The sequence below is a fragment of the Hyperolius riggenbachi genome, chromosome 2, assembly GCF_040937935.1.
Source record: "Hyperolius riggenbachi isolate aHypRig1 chromosome 2, aHypRig1.pri, whole genome shotgun sequence".
NCBI classification, from domain to species: domain Eukaryota; kingdom Metazoa; phylum Chordata; class Amphibia; order Anura; family Hyperoliidae; genus Hyperolius; species Hyperolius riggenbachi.
The window spans coordinates 487,111,293-487,138,348 of NC_090647.1; the positions used below are offsets into that span (position 1 = coordinate 487,111,293).

Below are 27,056 nucleotides of genomic sequence, written 5' to 3' on the forward strand. Positions count from 1 at the left end.
TCTGCTCACAGTGTTGGCATAGTCTCTCCTCCCTGGGTTTGTACTTCTGTCTGTGTCTCCCAGAATCTATTTAGAGGTTGTGAGCACTCAATGTGTAGACACTCAGGATTTTCCTCTCTTGAGAGTTCGGAGCTTTTCCAGGTATGGGGCCATTTTATATTCTCTTTGTAGAGACTGGTATATGGTTAGCTTTTGTGACTGTTTTATTTCACGCCTCCATTTTTCCACATAGTCCTCTTTGCTCTTGGCTGTGGTGTGTTTCATCTGCCTCTCTCTGGATAGCGTAATTGTTAAGGGCTCTGCCTCTGGCATAGGCAACCTGGGTTCAAATCTCTGCTTCTTCCTACTCAGTAAGCCAGCACCTATTCAGTAGGAGACCTTGGGCAAGACTCCCTAACACTGCTACTGCCTACTGAGCAAGTCAGCACTGAGTCTGCCAGGAGAAAAGTAATTATAAATGTTCCTTGTTACTCTTTACTTTTCCCCCCAATCTTACCCTTACAATTGAATCACCCAATCTTATTATTAGTAACCCTAGCCTATAGCTGTCAATACATGCATTCATTTTTACAGACAGATTCTTTCAAAATGATCGAATATGGCGATTATCAACCACCACATCGATCAGAATTTCAATCAATCCATGGCAAAAATGTACCAAAAGTACAATCAACCAGTACATTTTTACAATTGGACACAGCGGTATAGAGGCGATAGATCTGCGGCTCGTAGTATTGTGAATATTGCCGCATTGCGAATATTTTCATGGAGAGGGGGGGGGGGGTGCCACAGGTTTCCTTGCCTGGAGTGACAAAATGACCAGAGGCACCCCTGGTCCCACTGAACATTCTGGGAGAACAGGTATATTTTGTACTAGCTTTAGAACTCTCAGTTAGGCTGGATCCCACTAAAAGCTCTTTTCTGAGTGCTTGCTGAGCGCTTGTGATTGCTGAGCACTTTCTGAGCGCTTTTTAAAAATCACTCCCATTCACTTTCATTAAAATCGCTATAAAAATACCCCTTACGCAATTTGCGCGGTTGCGGTGATTTTTATGTGATTTTTACCACAAATTTAATGAAAGTTACATAGTTACTTGGGTTGAAAAAAGACATATGTCCATCGAGTTTAACCAGTATAAAGTACAACACCAGCCTGCTCCCTCACATATCTATGTTGATCCAGAGGAAGGCGAAAAACCCTTACAAGTCATGGTCCAATTAGCCCCACAAGGGAAAAAATTCCTTCCCGACTCCAGATGGCAATCAGATAAAATCCCTGGATCAACATCATTGGGCATTCCTAGTAATTGTAGCCATGGATGTCTTTCAATGCAAGGAAAGCATCTAAGCCCCCTTTAAATGCAGGTATAGAATTTGCCATAACTACTTCCTGTGGCAATGCATTCCACAACTTAATCAATCTTACTGTAAAGAACCCTTTCCTAAATATATGGCTAAAACGTTTTTCCTCCATGCGCAGATCATGTCCTCTAGTCCTTTTAGAAGGCCTAGGGAAAAAAAGCTCATCTGCCAGGCTTTTATATTGCCCTCTGACGTATTTATACATTTTAATTAGATCCCCTCTAAGGCGTCTTTTCTAAACTAAATAAACCCAGTTTATCTAACCTTTCTTGGCAATTGAGACCTTCCATCCCACGTATCAATTTTGTTTCTCGTCTCTGCACCTGCTCTAAGACTGCAATATCTTTCCTGTTTTATGGTGCCCAGAACTGAATTCCATATTCCAGATGTGGCCTTACTAGAGAGTTAAACAGGGGCAATATTATGCTAGCATCTCAAGTTTTTATTTCCCTTTTAATGCATTCCAAAATTTTGTTAGCTTTAGCTGCAGGGGCTTGGCATTACGATTATTTAACTTGTTGTCGATGATTACTCCTAAGTCCTTCTCCAAGTTTGATGTCCCCAACTGTATCCCATTTATTTTGTATGGTGCTAGACCATTGGTATGACCAAAATGCATGACTTTACATTTTTCAACATTGAATTTCATCTGCCATTTATGTGCCCATATAGCCATCCTATCCAGATTCTGTTGCAATATGTCATTATCTTCCTGTGAGTTGATGATTCTGCACAATTTTGTGTCATCTGCAAAAATAGCAACATTGCTTACTACTGCATCTACTAGGTCATTAATAAATAAATTGAAGAGCACTGGACCCAGTACAGACCCCTGTGGGACCCCACTGCTTACAGTCACCCATTTTGAGTATGATCCATTGACTACAAGGGCGAACAGGTCCACCGATGACACAATCAACATCTGTCTGGAACTCATCAACGACCACCTTGACAGGCCAGACACGTATGCTAGGATACTACTCTTGGACTTCAGCTCGGCCTTCAATACCATCTGCCCACGCATCCTCCAACGGGACCTGGCTGCACTTGAAGTCCACTCAAGCCTACAACTCTGGATCACGGACTTTCTCACCAACAGGTCCCAAGTCGTCAGACTGGCTGATATTCACTCCCAAGCAGCAACCACGAACACAGGTGTTCCTCAAGGCTGCGTCTTGTCACCACTGCTGTTCTCCCTCTACACGAACAGCTGCAGATCTGAGGCTGACTCTGTCAAGGTCATCAAGTTCGCTGACAACACCACCATCATTGGCCTCGTCACCAAAGATAATGTCCAGGAGTACCGTCAGCAGGTGGAGAGAATCTGCAACTGGAGCAAGGAGAACAGGCTGGTGCTTAACACTGCAAAAACATTTGAACTAGTCATTGACTTCAGGAAGTCTGCCCACACCCCACCTACAATTTATATTGACGGCACTGAGGTAGCCAGGGTGCCCTGTGCCCGGCTCCTGGGTACTACCATCTCCAGTGACCTAAGATGGAAGCTCAACATCACTGCCACCCAACGGAAAGCCCAGCAGAGACTTTACTTCCTCCGTCAGCTGAGGAAGTTCGACATGACTCAAGTAATTATAACTAACTTCTACTCCGCCACCATCGAGTCGATCCTCTGCTCTTCCATCTTGGTCTGGTTTGCGGGTGCCACCACCAGCGACAAGGACATACTACAGAGAGTCATCAGGTCAGTGGAGAGGATCATTGGGTGCCCCCTCCCTTCACTTGCCCTACTACACAACAAAAGGCTGAAATCCAGGGCGCTGAAGATCGCCAACGATCCCTCACACCCAGGCCACCGCTACTTCAGCCTGCTGCCATTAGGCCGGAGGCTACGGGCCATCTCCACAAAAACCGCGAGACATAGTAATTCTTTCTTCCCCTCAGCGGTCAACCTCCTAAATTCGCTCCACATACTACCGTCAATTCAAGCCCCGACGGACTGCGGGGCCGGCTGAGATACGGCTGACCAGTTGACCGAACCAACCAGTCCAAAAGACTAACTGCCAGGCACCTCAGGTCACACTGGGGACTGTGATGCATATATTGGAATGTAGTAATGTAATGTAATTTAATTTGTACTTGATGCCTTTGCTGTCGCTGCTATCTATTTATGTCTCTTTCCATCTACAGTGGTGTGAAAAACTATTTGCCCCTTCCTGATTTCTTATTCTTTTGCATGTTTGTCACACTTAAATGTTTCTGCTCATCAAAAGCCGTTAACTATTAGTCAAAGATAACATAATTGAACACAAAATGCAGTTTTAAATGATGATTTTTATTATTTAGTGAGGAAAAAAAACTCCAAATCTACATGGCCCTGTGTGAAAAAGTGATTGACCCCCTTGTTAAAAAATAACTTAACTGTGGTTTATCACACCTGAGTTCAATTTCTGTAGTCACCCCCAGGCCTGATTACTGCCACACCTGTTTCAATCAAGAAATCACTTAAATAGGAGCTATCTGACACAGAGAAGTAGACCAAAAGCACCTCAAAAGCTAGACATCATGCCAAGATCCAAAGAAATTCAGGAACAAATGAGAACAAAGTACTGTAATTGAGATATATCAGTTTGGTAAAGGTTATAAAGCCATTTCTAAAGCTTTGGGACTCCAGCGAACCACAGTGAGAGCCATTATCCACAAATGGCAAAAACATGGAACAGTGATGAACCTTCCCAGAAGTGGCTGGCCGACCAAAATTACCCCAAGAGCGCAGAGAAAACTCATCCGAGAGGCCACAAAAGACCCCAGGACAACATCTAAAGAACTGCAGGCCTCACTTGCCTCAATTAAGGTCATTGTTCATGACTCCACCATAAGAAAGAGACTGGGCAAAAACGGTCTGCATGGCAGATATCCAAGGCGCAAACCACTTTTAAGCAAAAAGAACATTAAGGCTCGTCTCAATTTTGCTAAAAAAACAAGACTTTTGGGAAAATACCTTGTGGACTGACGAGACAAAAGTTGAACTTTTTGGAAGGTGCGTGTTCCGTTACATCTGGCGTAGAAGTAACATAGCATTTCAGCAAAAGAACATCCTTCCAACAGTAAAATATGGTGGTGGTAGTGTGATGGTCTGGGGTTGTTTTGCTGCTTCAGGACCTGGAAGGCTTGCTGTGATAGATGGAACCATGAATTCTACTGTCTACCAAGAAATCCTGAAGGAGAATGTCCGGCCATCTGCTTGTCAACTCAAGTTGAAGCGATCTTGGGTGCAGCAGGACAATGACCCAAAACACACCAGCAAATCCACCTCTGAATGGCTGAAGAAAAACAAAATGAAGACTTTGGAGTGGCCTAGTCAAAGTCCTGACCTGAATCCTATTGAGATGTTGTGGCATGATCTTAAAAAGGCGGTTCATGCTAGAAAACCCTCAAATAAAGCTGAATTACAACAATTCTGCAAAGATGAGTGGGCCAAAATTCCTCCAGAGCGCAGTAAAAGACTTGTTGCAAGTTATCGCAAACGCTTGATTGCAGTTATTGCTGCTAAGGGTGGCCCAACCAGTTATTAGATTCAGGGGGCAATTTCTTTTTCATACAGGGCCATGTAGGTTTTGAGTTATTTTTCTCACTAAATAATTAAAACCATCATTTACAACTGCATTTTGTGTTCAATTATGTTATCTTTGACTAATAGTTAACGTTTTTTGATGAGCAGAAACATTTAAGTGTGACAAACATGCAAAAGAATAAGAAATCAGGAAGGGGCAAATAGTTTTTCACACCACTGTATGTCTCTCCCTGAGCTATATGTACTGTGCCAAAAATAATTCCGGGCATGACCCAGTCATGCTTGGCGAAATAAACGATTCTGATTCTGATTCTGACTACAACTCTTTGTAGTGAATGGGAGTGATTTAAAGAAACAGTGTCTTTTTTTTATTAAAAACACTAACAATAATATTTATAAAAAGAAAAAAAAAACATGGGGGAGCGATCAGACCCCACCAAAAGAGAGCTCTGTTCGTGGGGAGAAAAGGGGGGGGGGGGGATCACTTGTGGGCTGTGTTGTGCGGCCCTGCAGCTTGGCCTTAAAGCTGCAGTGGTCTATTTTACTAAAAATGGCCTGGTCACTAGGGGGGTTTAGCACTGCGGTCCTCAAGAGGTTAAAGTGTACCAGAGCTCAAAATATATTAAGAATCAATACTTTCCCGGGGCTTTTGCTTCAGTCAGGTCCTGTCTTTGTCTTGCGCAGAAGACCCAGACTGATGCGACTGAAGAAATTACTGGGGCTGATCGCGGCTAAACGGCAGACCGCGGGAGGATGGCGTGGGACTCACACATGCTTATGGGGCTGGAGGAAGCCCCGGGTAAGTATTGATTCTGTATATATTTTTATCTCTAGTTTACTTTAAAGAGAACCTGTAACGAAAAAATCTGTCTCTGGTAGATACTTACCTCGGGACGGGGAAGCCTCAGAGTCCCAATGAGGCTTCCCTATCCTCTGTAGCCTGGGGGAATCAAGCGTTGGCTCCCTCAAAACTTCCTCGACAACGCCTAACAATTTCTGCACAGTTGTGGCAAGATTTACTAACCGCGATACTCCACAAGCGCAGTAGCTCTTCATTCGGGCCAAGGTGGAAATAGCCAAGCCCCATCGATCCGCTCTACTGCGCAGGGCAAAGGACTGGTGCCTGCGCAGTAGAGTGGATACGTTCGGGCTCGGCTATTTCTACCTTAGCCCGAACGGAGAGCCACTATTGCGCATGTGCTGGATTGCGGTAGGTAAATAATATTTACCTTGTCGTTGTTCGGGGGGGGGGGGGGTGTCGCAGCACTGGATTGCCGGGACCGAGGAGGACGGGGAAGCCACATTAGGATTTAAGTGGCCTACTGCATTTATCTCTACATGGAAATCCACAGATAAACACTTTTAAAAATCAGATTACCATTTTTATGAAGGGGCAATCTGACTCTTTACAATGGTAATGAGCGCTTTTATTCACCTTCCATAAGTACCCTAAAGGGACGATCTATAACTCTCATTCACTTGAATGGAGTCTTGAATAAGAAGTGGTGAATGGCTGTTTGCTAAACAAAAGTGTACCCCATTGGCTTTGATTGTGTAGATCAACACTTCGGGCTTGATTCACAAAGCGGTGCTAACCTACTTAGAAAGTCTAAAGTCTTTAGACGCGCTAACCAGGGTGCTAAGTAGGTTAGCACCGGATTTCTCAATCAGATCACGCGCTAACTTTGCACGCGCAAAGTTTTATGCGCGCTAAGTCCCATGGGCTTTAATGGGCACTTCGTGCGGTGCGCGCGTAAAGTTTTACGCGCATAAAGTTTTACGCGCATAAAGTTTTACGCGCGAAAAGCTCGTTTAGACGTGCTAAGGGGGTTTTCACAGGCGTGCTAACAGTTAGCTCCGCTTTGTGAATCGAGCCCTTTAAATGCTAGCTTCACACATGGGCCTTGATTCACTAAGCCGTGATAACTCAAATATCACACCTTACCAACGATATCACACCTTATCAAAGATATCACACCTTATTAAAGTTAACACGCCTTGGGCTTGATTCACAAAACGGTGCTAACTGTTAGCACTGCTTTTCGTGTGTTTTAGCATGTTTTCGTGTGAAAAAACGGGTTTCGCGTGATAACGGTTTTCGCTCTCCAAAATTTGTGACCGTTAATGTGTGAAAAATTCGTGTTGACGTGTGAATGCAAACTTTTGCGTGCGATAACTGTTATCACGCAAAATTTTGCGCTAATCATTTTTCACAGCGCGCTAACAGTTAGCACCATTTTGTGAATCAAACCCCTTATCAGAGTAACATAGCGAGTGCTAAGAACCCGCAGGGGCTCAGGGCAGGACAAGTGCCATTGCCAATTAGCAGGCATAACTTTGTAGCGCTCGATATGCTACTCTGATAAGGCATGTTAACTTTGATAAGGTGTGATATCTTTGATAAGGTTTGATATCGTTGATAAGGTGTGATATTTGAGTTATCATGGTTTAGTAAATAAAGCCCATGGTGTGGTGCGATTTGCGTGTGGCAGAAGAGCTTACCACAGTGCAGTGCACCACCGCATGTTGATTTGTCTCTGCGGCAGATGGCACCAATAGGGAAATCTGTATGCCCCACCCCCTGAACATGTCCGCAAATGTTTTCAGGTGCTACTTGTGTCTGTCTCCTAAGTCACGTGCACACTTCCAGACAGGAGGTGCGTCACGTGACTTAGTTGGTATGCGCGCCGCACAGCTACTGCAACAATCTATAAAGGTTGTTGTGGTGCGACGCGTGGTACCACTAGTACTGCTCGGCAACATACTGCAGTGTCCATCGCACCCCGTCGCATAGTACTGTAAGACAGCTGTAAAAACAACGCTCTGCGCAGCTGTCGCCACTATAGGCCATAATAGGAATTACAGCTATAGCGGCTTTCAGGCAGTAATTTGGGGCTCCATCAGAAGACGGAGCACAAATTACTATGAAAACACTGTAATGTGGCCGCCAGCAATAACTGGAAGCCGAAATACATCTTTCTCCACTATCCACGGCGATCTGGAGGGAGAATAGTAATTAACGCCAGCTTAATTATACGTATGCGGTGCTGTGGTCTGTGTCATTGATATTAATGGCCACTGCGGCGGGTGAGCAGCGGGGGAGAGTACCGCGACACAATGCTCCAGTGTGAAAGAAAGGCAATTTATACAGTAGATATTGGGGCTGATTTATTATAGTTTATCGCGCTGAGGAGCACAAAATAATTGGAGGAGCACATGCGTTCTTAAAGTGAACCTAAACCGTAGTGAATAAAAAGAGTTTCACTTACATGGGGCTTCTACCAGCCCTCTACAGCTGTCATATATCTGCCCCAATCCTCACCAATTCTCCATTCCTCCGCCACCATTTGATTTCGATTCTGCCGACTAATCAGTCGGCGGTTCACTGCGCCTGCACGATACTGGCCTGCACATCCTTGTACGCGTTCACATCGATGAGAGTGTCCTGCGCAGGTGCAGCACAAGGTTTCCTCTTACTGCGCCTGCGTGGGATGCTCTCCTTGACGTGAACTCACACCAGGATGTGCATGGCCAGGGCCATGCAAGTGCAGTGGACCGCAAATGATCAGTCAGCAGAATCGAAACTAAGCGGTGGCGGGGGGAATGGAGGATACTTGACTAGCGCGGCCCCTACTATGTTAATTGACGCCGCTGGCAGCGCGCTTAGGGTGCAGCATTACATTTACCTTGCGCTCCTCAGTGCGATATACTATAAGGAATCAACCCCCTTGTGAGAAAGCAGGTGAACTGTGTAAAATGGGGCATTTATGCAGATAGTTGCTTTATTAGTTTGCGGCTCAACACTAGAAAATAATAGTATTTTCCTGGTGATCAGTAGATTGCCGCCATTATAAATGGATCCCTAAAGATAACTTGAAGTGAGAGGAATACAGAACATTTCATTACTAATTTGCTTTTTACAAATGTCACTTTTCTGGCTGCTGCGATGCTTTTTATATGGTCTGATTCACTGACCCAGAACTTAGAGTAATGACAAGGTGTTCTGACTCACAGCTGCAGGTATGTAACATAAATGCTGAAAGAGGAACTGCAATGACAAATAGAACGCAGTAAATTATTCAGGATATTACATATCCTGGTTTCAGCATCAGAAACACTTCCTATAGCTTTATGCTGGGAGAGGGTAAACACTACGGCAGTGCTCAAATTTCTGCAGCAGGCCCATTTACACCACTGTTAAGGCCTTGTCTGATTATCCCCACCTATAACCACACCTATGTTCTGTTGCGTGGCCACGCCCATTTTCGTCGCAGCATGCTGCGCGCGCCGCACTGTTGTGTCAGTATGAAATATCCTTTGTCAGTAAATTTTTATATCTTTCTCAGTAAAAAATTATGTGAAAGGTTGGCAACACGGGTACAACGTGACTTCATTGCCACCATCTGCACTAGTTGGGCTAATATCATTGTCAGACCAAACAGCAAACTGGGAGTTGTTTCAGAATTCCCCCAACTCTGTAATAAGTATTTTAGGCAAATCTGAGGCCCAAGGGCTATACCAAGGCCATTTAAGGTTGTGAATAGTAATAGGTCTTGAATTTTAGGGATTACAATTTGCAAGGAGCCTCTCTCCTTCCCTAGGCTAGTGGCTACTGTATCTAATTCTGTGGAAAGCCACAGAATAAGAAGCCTTCTGGGGAAGTTCATAGATGGCTGGTGCTACCAGGATGGTAACCTATCATCACAGCCTATATGAGACTGCTTCAATCTGGAGAGTGTTGAGGAATGTGTCTAGTGGTCTATTTCCTGGCTAGGCTGCTAGCTGAGGGGATACTTGGGCAAAAGTCACATTGTTGCATCTGTCTTCACACCTATTCATGTGGGACCAGTCAAATTATAGTTGATTGCAAAATAGTTACTCTTCTGCTGTGTACCTAGAGATGGGAGATAGATCAATGAGCACTATTCTAGGGTGGAAGCAGTAAGACCCTTTGTACACTGGGATTGCCAAGTGTAGGGTTGCAAAGAGGACTGAAGTCTATCACAGTGTCAAGTGGGATTGCTGTGGGGGCACTTAGATCTTCTTGACTGGGCATACATGAGCGCGCAAAGAGCGTGCTAGCGCAGGCGCAGTACGGAGCCGCCTGTCTTTGGGAGTACTTGGGAGTACTCATGCTCCCGAAGACTTCCAAAGCCTCCTGTGGTGGCAGAGAGCAGTATTCGACCGGTCGGTCGGATACTGAAATCGGGGGTGACTGCACTGGAACGAGGGGACCATGAGAGGAGTGGGAAAGCTCTATAGGACCCAATGTTTGTTTTTTACCAGTTCCCATTAGCTTTAAAGATTTCCCTCACCTCCTCTGAGGGCTAGAAATCAAGAGTATTCTCCTAAATGGGAATTCGGTAATAAAAACCTCAAAGAGGATCGAACCCTTTCCATACAAAATAAAACCAGGTTTTGGCCTTTATGTGGAACTTCACCTCTGGTGTCTTCCTTATTTACTAAGGCTTGGTATGTTTCCTGCAGGGTAGTTTAAAGGTGTGCTTTTCACAGACATAAATATGCACAGAGGGAGATACTAGTTGCTTGGCAGTTGTTGGAAACAACCATTATTTCCCACAATGCAAGAAGGTTTACAGAAAGAAAACTGTCAGGACCATGGTCATGATATCACACTGTGGGAGGGGCTTCACCACAATATCAGCCACACAGTACCCCTCAACCCCCCCCCCCCCCCCCCCTCTTCCCCATCCACACTGATTATCTATTTGAGTAAAGGTAAAGATTTCTCATGGGAAAGGGGGTATCAGCTACTGACTGAGATGAAGTTCAATTCTTGGTTACAATTGCTCTTTAAGCATAGGATCCATTTAAAATGGAGTGTAACAGGAGCAGGACGCATGCTCCTGACATGCACAATCTTTTCAGAGACTGCAGACGCAGCAGATGCTCACAAAATCCGCGCAAGACTATGACAGTCTCCGTTCTCACTAGGCTGTTTTCCCCCTCTGTTTTGGATCTTCTCACCAGAATTCTGTGTCTTCCATTGCCGCTGTTGGCACCACTGCTGGGCTCAAGTACGTGCACTGGTATATAGCTCAGGGCCATGGCAGAAGCATATCTCTTTGGATTGCCAAAGACAAATGGGAATTCTCTCTAGCATCTTTGGTGGACCAATGTGAATCCTCTGTTGCTCGGGAGCATTCCCATTGGCGTTTTGCAATCCAATGAGAGCAGTATGCTTTTGCTGGGGCTCTGAACTATATACCGGTGCTTGTACCCGAGTCCAGCAGCGGTGCCAACAGAAGTAAAAAAGTCATAAAAAGGTTGTCAAAACCTTACCCTGCAATATTATCTGACTACAAAACGAGGCTGGTGATGTGGAAATTCTACTTACGTCATCTTTGTGGGACATGAGAATTGATGTCAGGCTGGGCGGTGACTGAGCTATTAAACTGAGACCATCAGTTTTGCTGCTGTGAAGGATAGCAATAGGGGATGCAGAGGTAGCAACCACACCAGGGCCCCTGGACCAGAGGACCCTCCTCTAAACAGCTTTATTAGCTATTTATTGGTGGTAAGCTAGTAATAATCACCTCTATATGTGCTTTGATTGGTTGCCACCATTAACAGACTGTTCTCCCCTGCTTGCACCTCTCTGCAGCTGTCCTTGGCAGGCTTTGGTGCTCCATATCAATTGTTATGTATAGAGAACAGGGCTGGTTCTAGACTTTTTGCTGCCTGGAGCAAACTTGTTAGGATGCCCCTGAGGTTGCCCCAGTATAGCTAGTATAGTTGCTGCAGTGTAGGAAGTATAGTCGCCCCAATATAGCTAGTATAGTTGCCCCAGTATAGCTAGTATAGTTGCTGCAGTGTAGGAAGTATAGTTGCCCCAATATAGCTAGTATAGTTGCCCCAGTATAGCTAGTATAGTTGCTGGAGTATAGTGAGTATAGTTGCCCCAGTATAGCTAGTATAGTTGCCCCAGTATAGGTAGTATAGTTGCTGCAGTATAGGTAGTATAGTTGCCCCAATAGAGCTAGTATAGTTGCCCCAGTATAGCTTGTATAATTGCCCCAGTAGAGCTAGTATAGTTGCCCCAGTATAGCTAGAATAGTTGCCCCAGTATAGAGCGGCGGCCACGGAGAGGGAGGGAGCAGACACTGGGGGACAATATACTACCTATACCACATCTGCAGGGGGAGAGGGAGGGCGGGCAGGATGCTGCCCCAGGGCCTATGCCTCCTGAGGAAGCTGCCTCACCTGGCGTCATGGGCCACCCCAGCCCTGATAAAGCGGCCAATGTAAAACTCGCACTGGAGCCCAGAGCTCCTAAGCTACACTGCTGCATCCGCCAGCTATGGTTTATATATATCACCACTCCGGGTCACTCACACTCAAGGCATATGGGAGTTTCTATTCAGTTAATGAAAATAAATACCACAATAGATCTGTCATAAATAAACTGTATGAGGTGAAAGTTTCCTGCTTTACTGATGTTTCACTTACACAAAGAACCCCTTCCAATGCCATATGATGGTGAATGGAGCTGAGTGTAGGTATGTAAATCACACTCACCTCCTTGGTTGCAACACATAGGAATTCTCTGGATGACTTCATTTGACACATTTCCAGGCCATATACTGGAGAGAGAGAGAGAAAGGGAGAGAAATAATTATGTTAATTAGATCCTGAAATTGTCTCAAAAAGTGTTTCCGACATCCCCGATGCTATCTTCTCTGACACCAAAGTACATTTAACATTGATGCTGGAAAATTAATCTAAAACTTCCCATTAGATGTATTTGATTAGCATGAGCTATCTTCTGAGTGGAGTAAAGGTGGCCATACATTGAGCGATTTTGTGGCCCGATCGACTGTCCGATTTGATAATTCAACTTAATCGGATGGAAATTGGTGCCGCAACATGTCTGCCTAATCGATGATTCAACTGATTTAGGGAAGACTGCATTGATCGAGTATGCATAAAAACTCGGTCAAAAAGGCTCATTCAGGTGTGTGCTGATAACAGCGTTCGATATTGTGACGACCAACATACGTGACGCACGCCTGGCCGACGTCCCCAATTGTAAAATGTGTTTCCCCCTTCCCCCCATGCCATATAAATTCTCACCTGTTCCTCTGGTGGGACTCCCAACATCATCCACTGTCACCTCCGCTGTCGAGTGCTGGAACCACCGATCATTAATGAATTATGGATGAGTGATTAACCCTACCAACTTTCGATACTTGCAGCAATAAAGTGAACCAGAGGTGAGAGTGATATGCAGTGGAGGCTGCCATATTTATTTCCTTTTAAACAATACCAGTTGCCTGACAGTCTTGTTGACCTGCTGGTGTCTGAGTCTAGCCCTGAAACAAGCATGTGGCTAATGTAGTCAGATTTGAGTCAGAGCATCTGATCTGCATGCTTGTTCTGTGTCTATGGGGAGGAGAAGATGTTTGAAAGGAGAAGAGGGACATTCAGCTATAGCTGATTGACTGTGAGAAGCACTGTGAGTACTAAAGATAACGAAGATTGCAAAAGTGATTGTAGAGTAGAGATGACCTGAACGGTTTGCATTTGAACGTGAACACGCGAACTTCGGTGGTTCGCGTTCGTGGTGAACCGCGGACTATATGCGAGTTCGACCCGCTACCTATACTGCATCATTAGGCTCAACTTTGACCCTCTACATTACAGTCAGCAGACACATGGTAGCCAATCAGGCTACACTCCCTCCTGGAGCCCCCCCCTCTATAAAAGGCAGGCAGCGTCGGCCATTTCCCTCACTCATTTGGCTGCAGCAATTAGAGAAGGGAGAGCTTGCTGCAGAGACATAGGGAAAGCTTAGTTAGGCTCTTGTTAGGCTTGTTAGCTTGCTCCTTGCTGATACTTATTGCTAAAAAGCACCCCTCAACAGCTCTTTTGAGAGCTAATGTTGTGTTGTGATCTATTTTGTTTGTGTGCGTGTGTGTATGTATGTGTCCCACAGGCACTTGCATATACAGCCCTGTCAGTCAGTCGCAGCTGGCCCTTGGCCCCTTGGTAATTCCTACTGTGCCACTGCGAGGGCCAGCACATTCAGTGACTACCTGTTCACGGTACCTGTGTGTGTGACAGCTGCACATTTGTAATACCAATTACTGATACCTGCTCAGTGCACCTACCTACGTGACCGCACGCAGTATTATATTATATACCAGTCACTGCACCTGTTCACGGTATCTGTGTGTGTGACAGCTGCACATTTGTAATACCAATCCCTGCATACCTGTTCAGTGCACCTACCTACGTGACCGCACACAGTATTATATTATATACCAGTCACTGCACCTGTTCACGGTACCTGTGTGTGTGACAGCTGCACATTTGTAATGCCAATCCCTGCATACCTGTTCAGTGCACCTACGTGACCGCACACAGTGTTATATTATATACCACTGCATACCTGTTCACGGTACCTGTACAGTTGTATTCAAAATTATTCAAACCCCACTGAAATTGAGTGTTTTGGCCAGTTTGACATTGATTTTGATCATTTCAGTCATCTTGTTTACAATTAAATCAAAGAGGCACTTGTAAGTCAGACAAATATAACATAATATTTATAATGAAATACCACGAATGTCTTTTCTGTGCTCACATCAGTATCAGTTTTATTCAACCCCCAAGTGACATTCATTCTTAGTACTTAGTACAACATCCTTTTCCAGTTATAACAGCTTTCAAACGTGAAGCATGGCTTGACACAAGTATCTTGCAGCGATCTACGGGTATCTTAGCCCATTCTTCATGGGCAAAAGCCTCCAGTCCAGTCACATTCTTAGGCTTGCACGCTGCAACTGCTTTCTTTAAGTCCCACCAGAGGTTCTCAATCGGATTTAAGTCTGGTGACTGCGATGGCCACTCCAAAATGTTCCAGCCTTTAATCTGCAACCATGCTCTAGTGGACTTGGAGGTATGCTTGGGATCATTGTCCTGTTGGAAGGTCCAACGTCTCCCAAGCCTCAGGTTTGTGATGGACTGCATCACATTTTCTTCCAATATCTCCTGGTACTGAAGAGAATTCATGGTACCTTGCACACACTGAAGCTTCCCTGTACCTGCACAAGCAAAACAGCCCTAAAGCATGATTGACCCCTGCCATGCTTCACAGTAGGCAAGGTGTTCTTTTCTTCATAGGCCTTGTTCTTCCTCCTTCAAACATAGCGTTGATCCATGGGCCCAAACAGTTCTAATTTTGTTTCATCAGTCCACAGAACACTACCACAAAAGTTTGGGGATAGTGTTCTGTGGACTGCATAGTGCATACCTTTCACTGCATCTGTGACTGCACATTGTATTATACTTGGCAGTCAGTGCATATCTTTCACCTAAATGAATGGCAGACTTGGCCTTAATAACATTCTCGTTGAAGGTACTGTAGAGCCAGCAGAAAAAGTAATTCAAAAATATAGATGTAAGCTTTAACAATGGTAGAGAAAGAACAATCGAAAGTTGATAAGGCAGTCAGACATTACCTGACATCACTGAGGAAGAGCAACCTCGCCATAGTGCGCACCAGTCCAGCACGGCCATCACTATACAAACAGCTGTTTTCAGTCACTGCATACCTTTCACTGCATCTGTGTGACTGCACACTGTATTATACCTGGCAGTCAGTGCATACCTTTCACTTGAATGGATGGCAGACTTGCCCTCCATAACCGATTGTTGTCAAAGGATTTAAAGTTTATTCGTCTCATATACAGCACGGCCTCGAAAGAGTCCTCCTGTATTGTTATTTTTCATCACTACCTCCCTGAGCCGAGACTTGCGTGCCATGTCCACTGCCTTCCTTGGATGTGTGGTGGCAGCCGTTCCTGCTCCTTTGCCCACAGCGTGCCTGCTGCCTTCCTTGTATGTGTGGTGGTAGCCGTTTCTCAGGCTCCCACTCCGGACTGGAATCGAACCCTGATTCCCCGGCCATTACCCGTAGTCACCATGGTACTGAGAAAGTAATATGGAAAGTTTATCAGTCACACAGTTGAATTAATGGCAGACTTGCCCTCCATAACAGATTCTCGTTAAAAGTACTGAACAGCCAGCAGAAAAAGTAATTTAAAAAATAGATGTAAGCTTTAACAATGGTAGAGAAAGAACCATTGAAAGTTGATAAGGCAGTCAGACATTACCTGATATCACTGAGGAAGAGCAATCTCGCAATGGTGCGCACCAGTCCAGCACGGCCGTCACTACACAAACAGCTGTTTGCGGTGCGTTACACAGTGAGTTTGGTCTGTCAGTGTGAAGCAGTACACTAATTACACCCCCTGATTGATGTATACACATGCAAGATATTTTAAAGCACTTTAGGCCTCCAATTTAGCAATAAAATGTGATTTCTGCCCTTAAAACGCTGCTGTGTGTCAAATCCAGATTTTTTTCCCAGGACTTTTGGCGTTTATCTCACTCCACCATGCCCCCCTCCAGGTGTTAGACCCCTTAAAACGTCTTTTCCATCACTTTTGTGGCCAGCATAAATGTTTCTAGTTTTCAAAGTTCGCCTCCCCATTGAAGTCTAATGCGGTTCACGAAAGGTTGCACGAACCAAACTTTTGTGGAAGTTCGCGTTCGAGATTCGTGAACCTAAAATTGGAGGTTCGGGCCATCTCTATTGTAGAGTGTCGGTACAAGGAGTGGAGGAACTGCTGAAAGTGACCCCTTACTCTCCAGGTGAGGCAATTTTAATGAACTAGTGACATGAGTTTGCGGTCCCTTTAAGAGACTTTCTTTAAACATTCAGAAATTTACAGTGATCGAATCATCCTTAACTCAATTCCTTTAAGCAATTTTTCACAGTGACACATCAGTGCAAGAGTGATTTATTCATAAGGACACAGCCCAACACACTAAGCTGTCATTAACATAATTAGTCTTATTATAGAATCCTTGGCTTGGCAACATCTGTGGAATACATACAATTTCATATGCAGAGGAGGAACTTGCAGAATGACTGGACTGATTTCTTGCTGATGTCACTTGGGAGAGTGCATATATATATATATACAGCATATGCACAAGCTGTGCCAGTCAGCTGTGTGATCCTCAGCAGAGCCAGATATCTGCAGTCACAAAAGAGTGTCAAATAAGGTAAGACTTTAATGTATTTTGTTTACTGATGGCTCAACACATCTCCCTGAAGAAAACGAGAACTGTCTTTGGTGAAGGGTTTATGCATTTGTCTGCCTTTTGAGTACTTATAGAAAGTTACTACTGACTTGTGTTCACCTTTTACTGATTGGATCTCATCACTGATCTGAACAGATCCAATGTAATGTTTTTTGAGCCCATTAGTCCATCCCTAATAGAATAAAATGTTTAAGCTAGGAAAAATTATTTAAAATGTTGTAAATTTACACTTATCGGTAGGTTATCGAAAAGGATTAAGATGAAATGGAGCCATAGGCAAGATAGCAATTTTTGTCCATCACTAAGGGTCACCTGGCTTTTTTTTTTTTTGAAAGATTTGGTGGTGGTGGGGGGATGGGGTAGCATTCACTAGGCCCCTAGAGTCTCTTCAGGCCCTAGGCAGCTGCCTAGGTTTGCCTTGGGCATGATGTGGCTTTGGTAGGTTATATAACAAACGCTGCTTATTGTAGTGAATAAATGACACCACTTTTTTCCCCAAAAATTCTTGGCGCCCTTTTTCACTAGGAGCATTTTGTGATCCAATTCTGATCACTTGGGGATTGCAAACCGCTAGGACTTTTAAAACACTGCAGGGATGATTCCATTAGTATGTTGCATTTGCAGCACAACTTTCCCCTATCCCATTCGTCGGTCCTGCTGCATTTTTCTTGAGATACAAAGGATAAGAGTGTAGAAAAATCGCATAGCAATCACTGTGCTAGGTGCTTTGGGTTTTTTAGGCTCTGGCAATTTAACATTTTTTTTATTTTTTTTTCTACCTATGATCATGATTACAAATGCACCACAACCTTTGGATCGGGATGGACCTAAACCTAAGACCTCCCTGGTGGTGCCTAATCCTAAACCACAACCCCCAGTGGTGCCTAAACCTAAGACCCCCCCCCCCTCGGTGGTGCCAAACCCTAAAAAAATGATAAGAGGAAAACAGGAAAAAACAATAATTACTGGGTGCCGCCCTGGTGCCCGAATTTCCCCTTAGTCGCCTTCTTTGCCAGCTTAACAACAGAGAAAAGAACAGGAAAAAATGATAATTCTCGGGCATTGCCTGGAGCCCGAATTTCCCTTTTGGCACAGGCTTGCCAATATTTTCAAATAAAGCCTATGCCGGCGCCCACTTTGTCCAAAAGCCGCATGCCTCCAATTTGCCTAATACTGGTAGGATAGGTTGGTCTTTCCCTGCACTGCCAGGACTGTGTCACCTGCGGTGCCAGCTCCCACACACTATCATTCATCAGGGGATGTAGACAAAGCCTTTCTTGACCTCCCTATAACAACAAGCAGCGGGATGGAGGGTGGGAGTTCCCATTGACTTACAGTAATATCGCTGTAAAATCACATCATTTTACCAAGCTTTTAATGTAAGTCAAATGTAAAAAAAGCTTTCATGGCCAAAAAGCGCTCAGAAAAGCGCTTATAGTGTGTCTGAGCCCTAATGGTTCCTGTATGTATATGCAGTTGATACTGCTCAAATCTAAAGGTGCCCACACACTATGCAATATTCCCCAGCTGAATCAATCACTGTGATCGAATATGTCTTTACCCCATAATATGGCAAGAGTTGTTCCCATTCTACATCATTCAGCATGAATTGCCTAACACAGGAAGGTGTGCAGGAACGATTAACATTCCCAGATGTTAAAATAGTTGAGTTCAGTTATCAATAAGCCACTTTGTCTTATTTTCTGTGATTCTCTTTCAATTTGGGTCAGTTCCTTATGACTGGTGTACAAATAATATTTTCCCCGTATTCAAGAAGAGAAAAAAAAACTGAACCAAGAAACTATAAACCAGTAAGCTTAACATCAGGTGTGTGTACATTTTTTAAGGTATCGTAAGGGAGGCTATACAAAATGTTGTAGCACAGAGTAATCTTCTTTCAGTTCAACATCATGGTTTTACTAAAGACAGGTCCTGCTCAGCTTTTATGAAGTGTTGAATGAAAATTTAGATCTTCCGAAAGCTATAGATGTAGTGTACTTGGACTGTGCAAAGGTTTTTGACACTGTTCTCCACAATATGTAGCCTGGTACAAAAGCTGAGGATACAGGTACTAGGAGAAAATATATGTATGTGGATAGAGAACTGGTTAAGGGACAGAAGACAAAGGGCTTGATTCACAAAGCGGTGCTAACTGTTAGCACGCCTGTGAAAACCCCCTTAGCATGTCTAAACGAGCTTTTCGCGCGTAAAACTTTATGCGCGTAAAAGTTTACGCGCGCACTGCACAGAGCGCAGTGCGCTCCGCGCGAAGTGCCCATTAGAGCCTATGGGACTTACTTAGCGCGCGATCTGATTGAGAAAACCGGTGCTAACCTACTTAGCACCCTGGTTAGCGCGCCTAAAGACTTTAGTCGCGCTAAGTAGGTTAGCACCGCATAGTGAATCAAGCCCAAAGAGTGCTTGTAAATGGAACATACTCAAAATGGGAAACTGTTAGCAAGCGGGGTACTACAGGGCCCAGTACTTGGTCCTATTCTTTTCAATTTATTTATTAATAATCTAGTAGATGGAATACAGAGTAATGTAGCCATATTTGCAGATGATACAAAATTTTGCAGAATTATCAACACTATATGCACAGTGACATATTACAACAGGATCTTGACAACATGGCCGTGTGGGTAGGTACATGTCAGATTTTACTTGCTTCAGCAGTAGCTAAAGCAAATAAAATGTTGGGATAAAACGCTAAATACAATCTTGAGATGCTAATATACTACTCCCTCCGTATAAATCACAGATTTGGGCACCGCACACGGAAAGGACATTGACCTTCTAGAACGGGTACAAAGACTGGCAACTAAATTAATCAGAGGGAAGATCTCACTTACCAAGAAAGGTTGGACAAACTGTGTGTTTATTTAGCTTGGAAAAAAGGTGACTGAGACCCGATTAACATGTATAAATACACCGGAGGGCAATACAAAAGTTTGGCAGATGACCTATTTGTTTTTAGGGTTGTACAACGGACAAGGTGACATGATCTGCGTATGGAGGAAAATACGTTTTTGTTATGTATTTAGAAAGGGGTCCTTCATAGTGAGAGTGGTTAAAATCTGGCATATCTTACCTCAGGAAGTAATCATGACAAACTTTATATCTGCATTTATACTCCGGAAGAGTTGATTAAGGGATTTTTCTGACTGCGACCTGGAGTCAGGAAGAAATTTTTCCATTTGAAGCCTCATTGGCCCAGGCTTTGTAAGGTTTTTCACCTTCCCCTGGATCAACTGGGATATGTGCGGGTACAGGATGTTTTTTTTTTCCATTCTGGTTGAACTTGATGGCCAGATGTCTACACTGTAGTCCTCAAATGTCTTCTTCTCTCTTTTTCTATCTTTGGGATTCTTGAAAAAGGAGCTGTGGGTCTCACTTTTTTGTCTTCAACTCTTGAATAAACTCTTTGTGGTCTTTAGCTGGGAAGCTAAAAGTACTCTATTTGCACTCTTCAGTGTCCTCCTGTCAGCAACTGATGGAAGTCCACACTATAAGATATATTTATATGTATGTCAGGATTCTTCCACATAAAGTCCTGTAAACATTTTTTACCATAAAAGGTCGATGTCATGCGTATACTGTATGTACAGCTGGGATTAAAGTCACTTGTTGGTAAGACGCTGAAGAGTGCAAATGTTAATGCACCAACTGCAAAGACAGACAGACACAGAACATCTATATCACACTTTTCTTCTGATGAACTTAAAGCACCGGAGCTGCAGCCACTAGAATGCGCTCTATAGGCAGTAGCTGTGTTATGGAGTATTAACCAAGGTCTCCTACTGAATAGGTGCTGGCTTACTGAATAGGAAGAGCCAAGATTGGAACCCTGGTCTCCTGTGTCAGAGGCAGAGCCCTTAACCAGCACACTATCCACCCACTGTAAAGACGTTAAAGGCTATTACTTGATTTTATGCACAAAAGTACTATACTTTTCTCTTTACAAATGTAAATAAAACATAAAAATAAAATGCTCAAGATGATTTGCTTTTAAGAAAAAATCATGATAATTGAAAATGGACATTTCTTTTAATCAGTCATATGTTTATAATTACCTTTCCAGGTAGTCATGCAGATCTTTGTGAAAACCCTCACAGGCAAGACCATCACCCTTGAGGTTGAGCCTAGTGACACTATTGATAATGTGAAAGCAAAGATCCAAGACAAAGAAGGTATCCCACCAGACCAGCAGAGATTGATCTTTGCTGGAAAGCAGTTGGAAGATGGTCGCACCCTTTGTGACTACAACATCCAAAAAGAATCCACACTTCACCTTGTGCTACGTCTTAGAGGTGGTATGCAGATCTTTGTGAAGACTCTTACAGGGAAGACCATCACCCTTGAAGTTGAGTCTAGTGACACTATTGATAATGTAAAGTGTAAGATCCAAGACAAGGAGGGTATCCCACCTGACCAGCAGAGATTGATCTTTGCTGGCAAGCAGCTGGAAGATGGCCGAACTCTTTGCGACTATAACATCCAGAAAGAATCCACACTTCACCTTGTACTTCGTCTCAGAGGTGGCATGCAGATCTTTGTGAAGACCCTCACAGGCAAGACCATTACCCTTGAGGTTGAGCCCAGTGACACAATTGAGAATGTTAAAGCAAAGATCCAAGACAAAGAAGGTATCCCGCCAGACCAGCAGAGGTTGATCTTTGCCGGCAAGCAGCTGGAAGATGGCCGCACTCTTTGTGACTATAACATCCAGAAAGAATCCACACTTCACCTTGTACTACGTCTCAGAGGTGGCATGCAGATCTTTGTAAAAACTCTCACAGGCAAGACCATCACCCTTGAGGTTGAGCCCAGCGACACTATTGATAATGTGAAAGCAAAGATTCAAGACAAAGAAGGAATCCCACCTGACCAGCAGAGGTTGATCTTTGCCGGAAAGCAGCTGGAAGATGGCCGCACACTTTGTGACTACAACATCCAGAAAGAATCCACACTTCACCTTGTGCTACGTCTTAGAGGTGGTATGCAGATCTTTGTGAAGACTCTTACAGGGAAGACCATCACCCTTGAAGTTGAGTCTAGTGACACTATTGATAATGTAAAGTGTAAGATCCAAGACAAGGAGGGTATCCCACCTGACCAGCAGAGATTGATCTTTGCTGGCAAGCAGCTGGAAGATGGCCGAACTCTTTGCGACTATAACATCCAGAAAGAATCCACACTTCACCTTGTACTTCGTCTCAGAGGTGGTATGCAGATCTTTGTAAAAACCCTCACAGGCAAGACCATCACTCTTGAGGTTGAGTCTAGTGACAATATTGAGAATGTGAAGTGTAAGATCCAAGACAAAGAAGGTATCCCACCCGACCAGCAGAGGTTGATCTTTGCCGGCAAGCAGCTGGAAGATGGCCGCACCCTTGCAGACTACAACATCCAGAAAGAATCCACACTTCACCTTGTACTTCGTCTCAGAGGTGGAATGGAGATCTTTGTGTAGACTCTCACAGGGAAGACCATCGGCCTTGTGGTTGAGCCTGACGACAGTGGCAAGCAGCTGGAAGGTGGCCACACCCTTTCAGACTACAACATCCAGAAAGAATGTACATTACATTTAGGCCTCTTTTCCACAGGCATCTAAATTCACTGCCTGTCAACTGCTCCTGTTCCTCGGCCAGGCACTTGCTAGGGCTCGGCTTGGTCAGTGGAAAGGCGGCTCCCCATGGACTTGTATCTGAGCAAAGGTGGTTGCCTTCCTCAGATGCAACATGAGACTTTTCTTACCACAGGGTAATACCATCACATGTCAAACGTGACACGCGGTTGTTACCAACTGCTGCCATTCGACTGCATTGCAACTGCAGCCAAATGGCACTTGTGACTGGCAGTCGGGAGGCTGAACTACCTAATAATTGAGCAGCTCAGCCGCCAGTGGAAAAGAGGTCCTAGTGCTTAATCTGCAACTGAGGTGGCACACAATGCTAATGAAGTCAAATGTCCTTTCTTTATGTGAACATTAGAAATACAATATTCTGCTGTGAATAACATTTTTGTTGAAAAATAAACAAACTGACAACAATGTTTACTCTTTCTGAATTTTCAATAAAATTTCCCTGAAATTCATCTTCACTGTGTTAAATTCTGTTTATGCTTAATACGGTATCTCACCCCATAAGCAAGATAGAATACAGCAAAAACAAAACAAAAAATGTCCTTACAGGGAACCCGAGGTGAGAAGGTTATGGAGGCTGACATGTGTATTTCCTTTTAAATAATGCACATTGCCTGGCTGTCCTGCTGATCCTCTGCTTCTAATACTTTAAGCCATAACCCCTGAACAAGCATGCAGATCAGATGTTCTGACTGAAGTCTGTCTGGATTAGCTGCATACTGTACATGTTTCAGGTGTGTGATGTAGAAACTACAGACCAAAAAGATCAGCAGGACTGCCAGGCAACTGGTATTGTTTAAACGGAAATAAACATGGTAGATTCAATAGGTCTCTCACCTTGGATTTCTCTTAACTAGTTTTTAGTTTCAAAAATATTTTATTGTGCATATATGCAAAAATAAGTATACTGCAACAGTATCCCAATCATAATAAACAGCTTCATTACAGTATTCTGGAAACCGTATCATACATATAGCACTTTAGATGTAACAGGAAAGGGAGGGTTAGGGTGAAACACACTTCTGCCTAGCGAGCCTAGGGGAATGGGGGCAGACAAGACAAATCATCATGCCAAATCGAGCAGGATTAAACACACGTCTCCAGGGGTAGATCCAAGAAATGATTATAAATGTGTGTTGAGAAAACAACACCCATGGGGCAAACTTAGAAGGAGTGCAGGATATAGGACAAGCCTTCATTAGTGTTTTTAACCTTAGCCAGAATACATTCACAAAGCTTGTTCAGTTCTGCAAAAACAGTGCCTACATTAAGGACAGAGGTTTTCCGATTAGCAGCCAAGTGGTTTTGGCTAGGGAGACCACATGTTGTATAAATCTATGGGTCGGGAAGGGAGTCTTGGAGGCAGCCCCGGATTTACCTCACAGGAGCCTATAGGCACAGATGTCCTGGCCAGTGGTGCTTATCCGGATTCCGGATATCCGAACTACCCGGATAATCTGAACTTTTTCCACTATCCGACCTCGGATTCGGGATATCTGGCCAAATACGGAATGCGGTATCCGGATTCGCAGCGGTATCCGGATAGGAATTCGGATATTCGGTCGGATATCCGGATCCGGATACTGTAACTATGGAGATGACGTCCATGACATCACTGAGCCAATCAGAGGGCTCCCAGCAGAAGCCCTAGCAACCAATCACAGAAGGGAACCCTGGCCAGCCCCTCCTGACCTCATTGAGCCGACCAGAGGGCTCCAAGCCTAAGTCCTTGCACCCAATCACAGAAGGGAACCCTGGCCAGCCCTCCCTGTATATTAAGGAGGGGTGCCATGATAAGAAATCTCATCCTTGCTTGTGACTGCTCACTGAGAGACATGCTCCAGCGCTGCTGGCCTAGCAAGTGCTGCATACAGTGATAAATCTAAAGCTGTTCAGTGATTAACACCTTCACTATCACTACACTATTGTTTTATTGTTTATTAGGTAGCTAGCTTGATTTCATTCAGTGACAGTCAGAGTGTGTGCTGCAGGCCTGCAGCAGCTGCTATAGGTCCTGTGTCTGTATGTTTGCTGTGCACAGACCAGGCCAGCTGCTGGCGTGCTATTAGCCTTAGCTACAGTATAGGTTAGGGAATAGGATTACTGTGTTATAGTGTAGTTAGTTAGTACTGCAGTCAGTGCTAGTTAGTAGTTAGAGTAGTACTACTGTGTTAGCTTACTACAGAACTGCTGTGCTGAGCAGTGTCAGTGTGACAGTTAGTGTGCACTGGTGTCTTCTCCTTTGCTGTCTGTCACTCCGTGCTTTTTTTTTTTAAAGTCCAACTCCGATTTTAATAAAGTACAAGTACCCCACATCATGTGACTGAAGCAAGCTGGCACTAGCAGTGGTCAGACTCGGGGCACCAGAACCCCCTCTGCCACACCTGCTGACACTGAGGCCTGTTCAGGCAGCCAGTCCTCAGTGGCCTCCTCTGCTCCCTCTATTGCTTCCCGTGCAAGGAAAACCCGCCGCCAGACCCTGTTGGGCGAGTCTTTCCCTGTAGTTGGCAAGAGGTGGACATTAAGTGGCTGGGAATCACTATGCCTGCCTTACCACCCTTTACCACCACCACCACAACCTCCTGGCTCCTCCTGATTAACTATTACTAACTAAGCCGCCTGGTTCACATTTTTTTTTACAGCCGTGGTACCACCAACGCTACGTGCCACGTACGGCATGCTCCTGGCACACGTTACACCTGCTGCTGCTGCATTGCCCTTCTCCTGCTGCCTGTGCTGCTCCCACCGCCAGGGTGCCACATGCCACTGATACCACCTATATTTAACCCAAAACACAATTTCTGCGTATTTTTTTGGAAGTGTCCGGCCTGACAACTGTCATGTCCCAGTTGTGCGGTTGGACCGCTGTCTGGAACCTAGTCCTGATGTTAATTTACAGCCATTTTTTTTTGGGGGGGGGGGGGGATTTTAAGTCCCCACATAATCAATTAGTGTTTCTCTTTAAAAAAACATGATGCTACATGCCTCATTTACCCTAAAAAACGTTTTAGAAGCAATCTAAAGGCCACTTCCGGTTTTCGTTCCGGATATCCGAATCCGGGCGGACATCTCGGATATTGGGTCGGATATCCGATTCTATTCGGATATTAGAAAGTTCTGATTTGGATATCCGATCCGGATCCGGATATCTGGGTATCCAGATCCGAATCAATTCTGATTTTGAAAAGGGGTATTCGAGCAGCACTGGTCCTGGCACCTTAGATTTCGCTCTCCATGAACCTACAAACCCCCACCAAAGCGCACCGACGGTGTGCTGGCTGTCCCAGCTACTTCCCTTACTTCCCTTGCCCGTCATAGGTAGCTACAGGTGCCCCTTAGTATTAGGTAGCCAGAAGTACCCTCACTATTAAGAAGCTAGAGGTGCCTCTAAGTATGAGGTAGCTAGAGGAACCTCAATATTACGTAGCTAGAGGTGCCTCTGAATGAAGGGAGATCTCATCAGTGGAATGCAGAAAGCAGGGTGAGTAACCTCTAATTTTCACTCACATCAGGACTCTGCATAGGAAATTAGAGAGGGAGGCACTCGGGGAGGGGAGTGAGCCGCCTTTCTATCATCAGGCACCTGTAGGCACGTGCCTACAGTGCCTTATGGTAAATCTGGCCCTGCTTGGAGGGCTTATTTCGCAGAAGCATCACAAAGGGATCCAGTGGCATAGCAATAGGGGTGCAGAGGTTGCAACCGCACTGGGGCTCTGTACCAGAGGAGCCTCATGGGGCTCTCCCTCAACTGCAGTATTGGCTCTTTATTGGTCCTCTGCTGGTAATAATCACTTCTATAGATGCTTTGAATAGAAGTAATCATTAAACTGTTTCCCATCCCCTACTTGCACCTCTGACACTGTGGATGTAAAACGTGCACTGGGGCCCATAGTCCCTTAGCTAAGCCACTAGAGGAATCAATGGGTATATTCAAGGATGTGACCATGCAGATCTTTTAACTCATTTTCAATAGAGGAATGATTTATAGTAAGAGCTTCCAGCAACAACCCGCTACACAAAACACACACGGAATGATTTATAGTAAGAGCTTCCAGCAACAACCCGCTACACAAAACACACACAGACACACAGACACACACACACACACACAAAACACACACACACACACACACACACACACGCATACACACACACACACACACACACACACACACACACACACACACACACACACACACACACACACACACACACACACACACACACACACACACACACACACACACACACACCTAGAAGCACAATTTACAAAGGTAAGAGAACAATGGAGAGAGTTGCAAATTTTGCCTCTTTATAGCAGAACATTTTAAAATAGAATAGTGTAAGGCTATGGGCACACATTTCACTGTAAATAATGAAGAA

The 27,056-nt window shown here is 44.5% G+C and overlaps 2 protein-coding genes and 1 long non-coding RNA gene across 8 annotated transcripts in view; 2 read left to right on the forward strand and 1 right to left on the reverse strand.

Annotated features, from left to right (window-relative positions):
• Nucleotides 1-16,859, forward strand: part of ITGAE (integrin subunit alpha E) — a 170,972-nt gene extending 154,113 nt beyond the window's left edge. Inside the window, exon 32 of the transcript XR_011026492.1 lies at nucleotides 16,785-16,859. The gene's annotated coding sequence lies outside the window, so the exon portion shown is untranslated. The remainder of the gene's footprint in view (nucleotides 1-16,784) is intronic.
• LOC137547132 (uncharacterized) overlaps nucleotides 1-27,056 on the reverse strand; it is a 155,725-nt gene that overhangs the window by 57,713 nt on the left and 70,956 nt on the right. For all 6 annotated transcript variants that reach the window (XR_011026496.1, XR_011026499.1, XR_011026497.1 and 3 more), the window contains one exon: nucleotides 12,434-12,498. This is a non-coding gene — a long non-coding RNA (uncharacterized lncRNA). The remainder of the gene's footprint in view (nucleotides 1-12,433; nucleotides 12,499-27,056) is intronic.
• On the forward strand, nucleotides 16,900-23,125 carry UBB (ubiquitin B). Its single transcript, XM_068270365.1, has 2 exons — nucleotides 16,900-16,990; nucleotides 21,111-23,125. The coding sequence occupies exon 2, from the start codon at nucleotides 21,117-21,119 to the stop codon at nucleotides 22,500-22,502; it is 1,386 nt and encodes a 461-aa protein (XP_068126466.1). The 5' UTR covers nucleotides 16,900-16,990; nucleotides 21,111-21,116; the 3' UTR covers nucleotides 22,503-23,125.

What these genes read in the sequence shown, in the direction of transcription:
- UBB (XM_068270365.1), top strand. Translation starts at nt 21,117, where the DNA reads ATGCAGATCTTTGTGAAAACCCTCACAGGCAAGACCATCACCCTTGAG.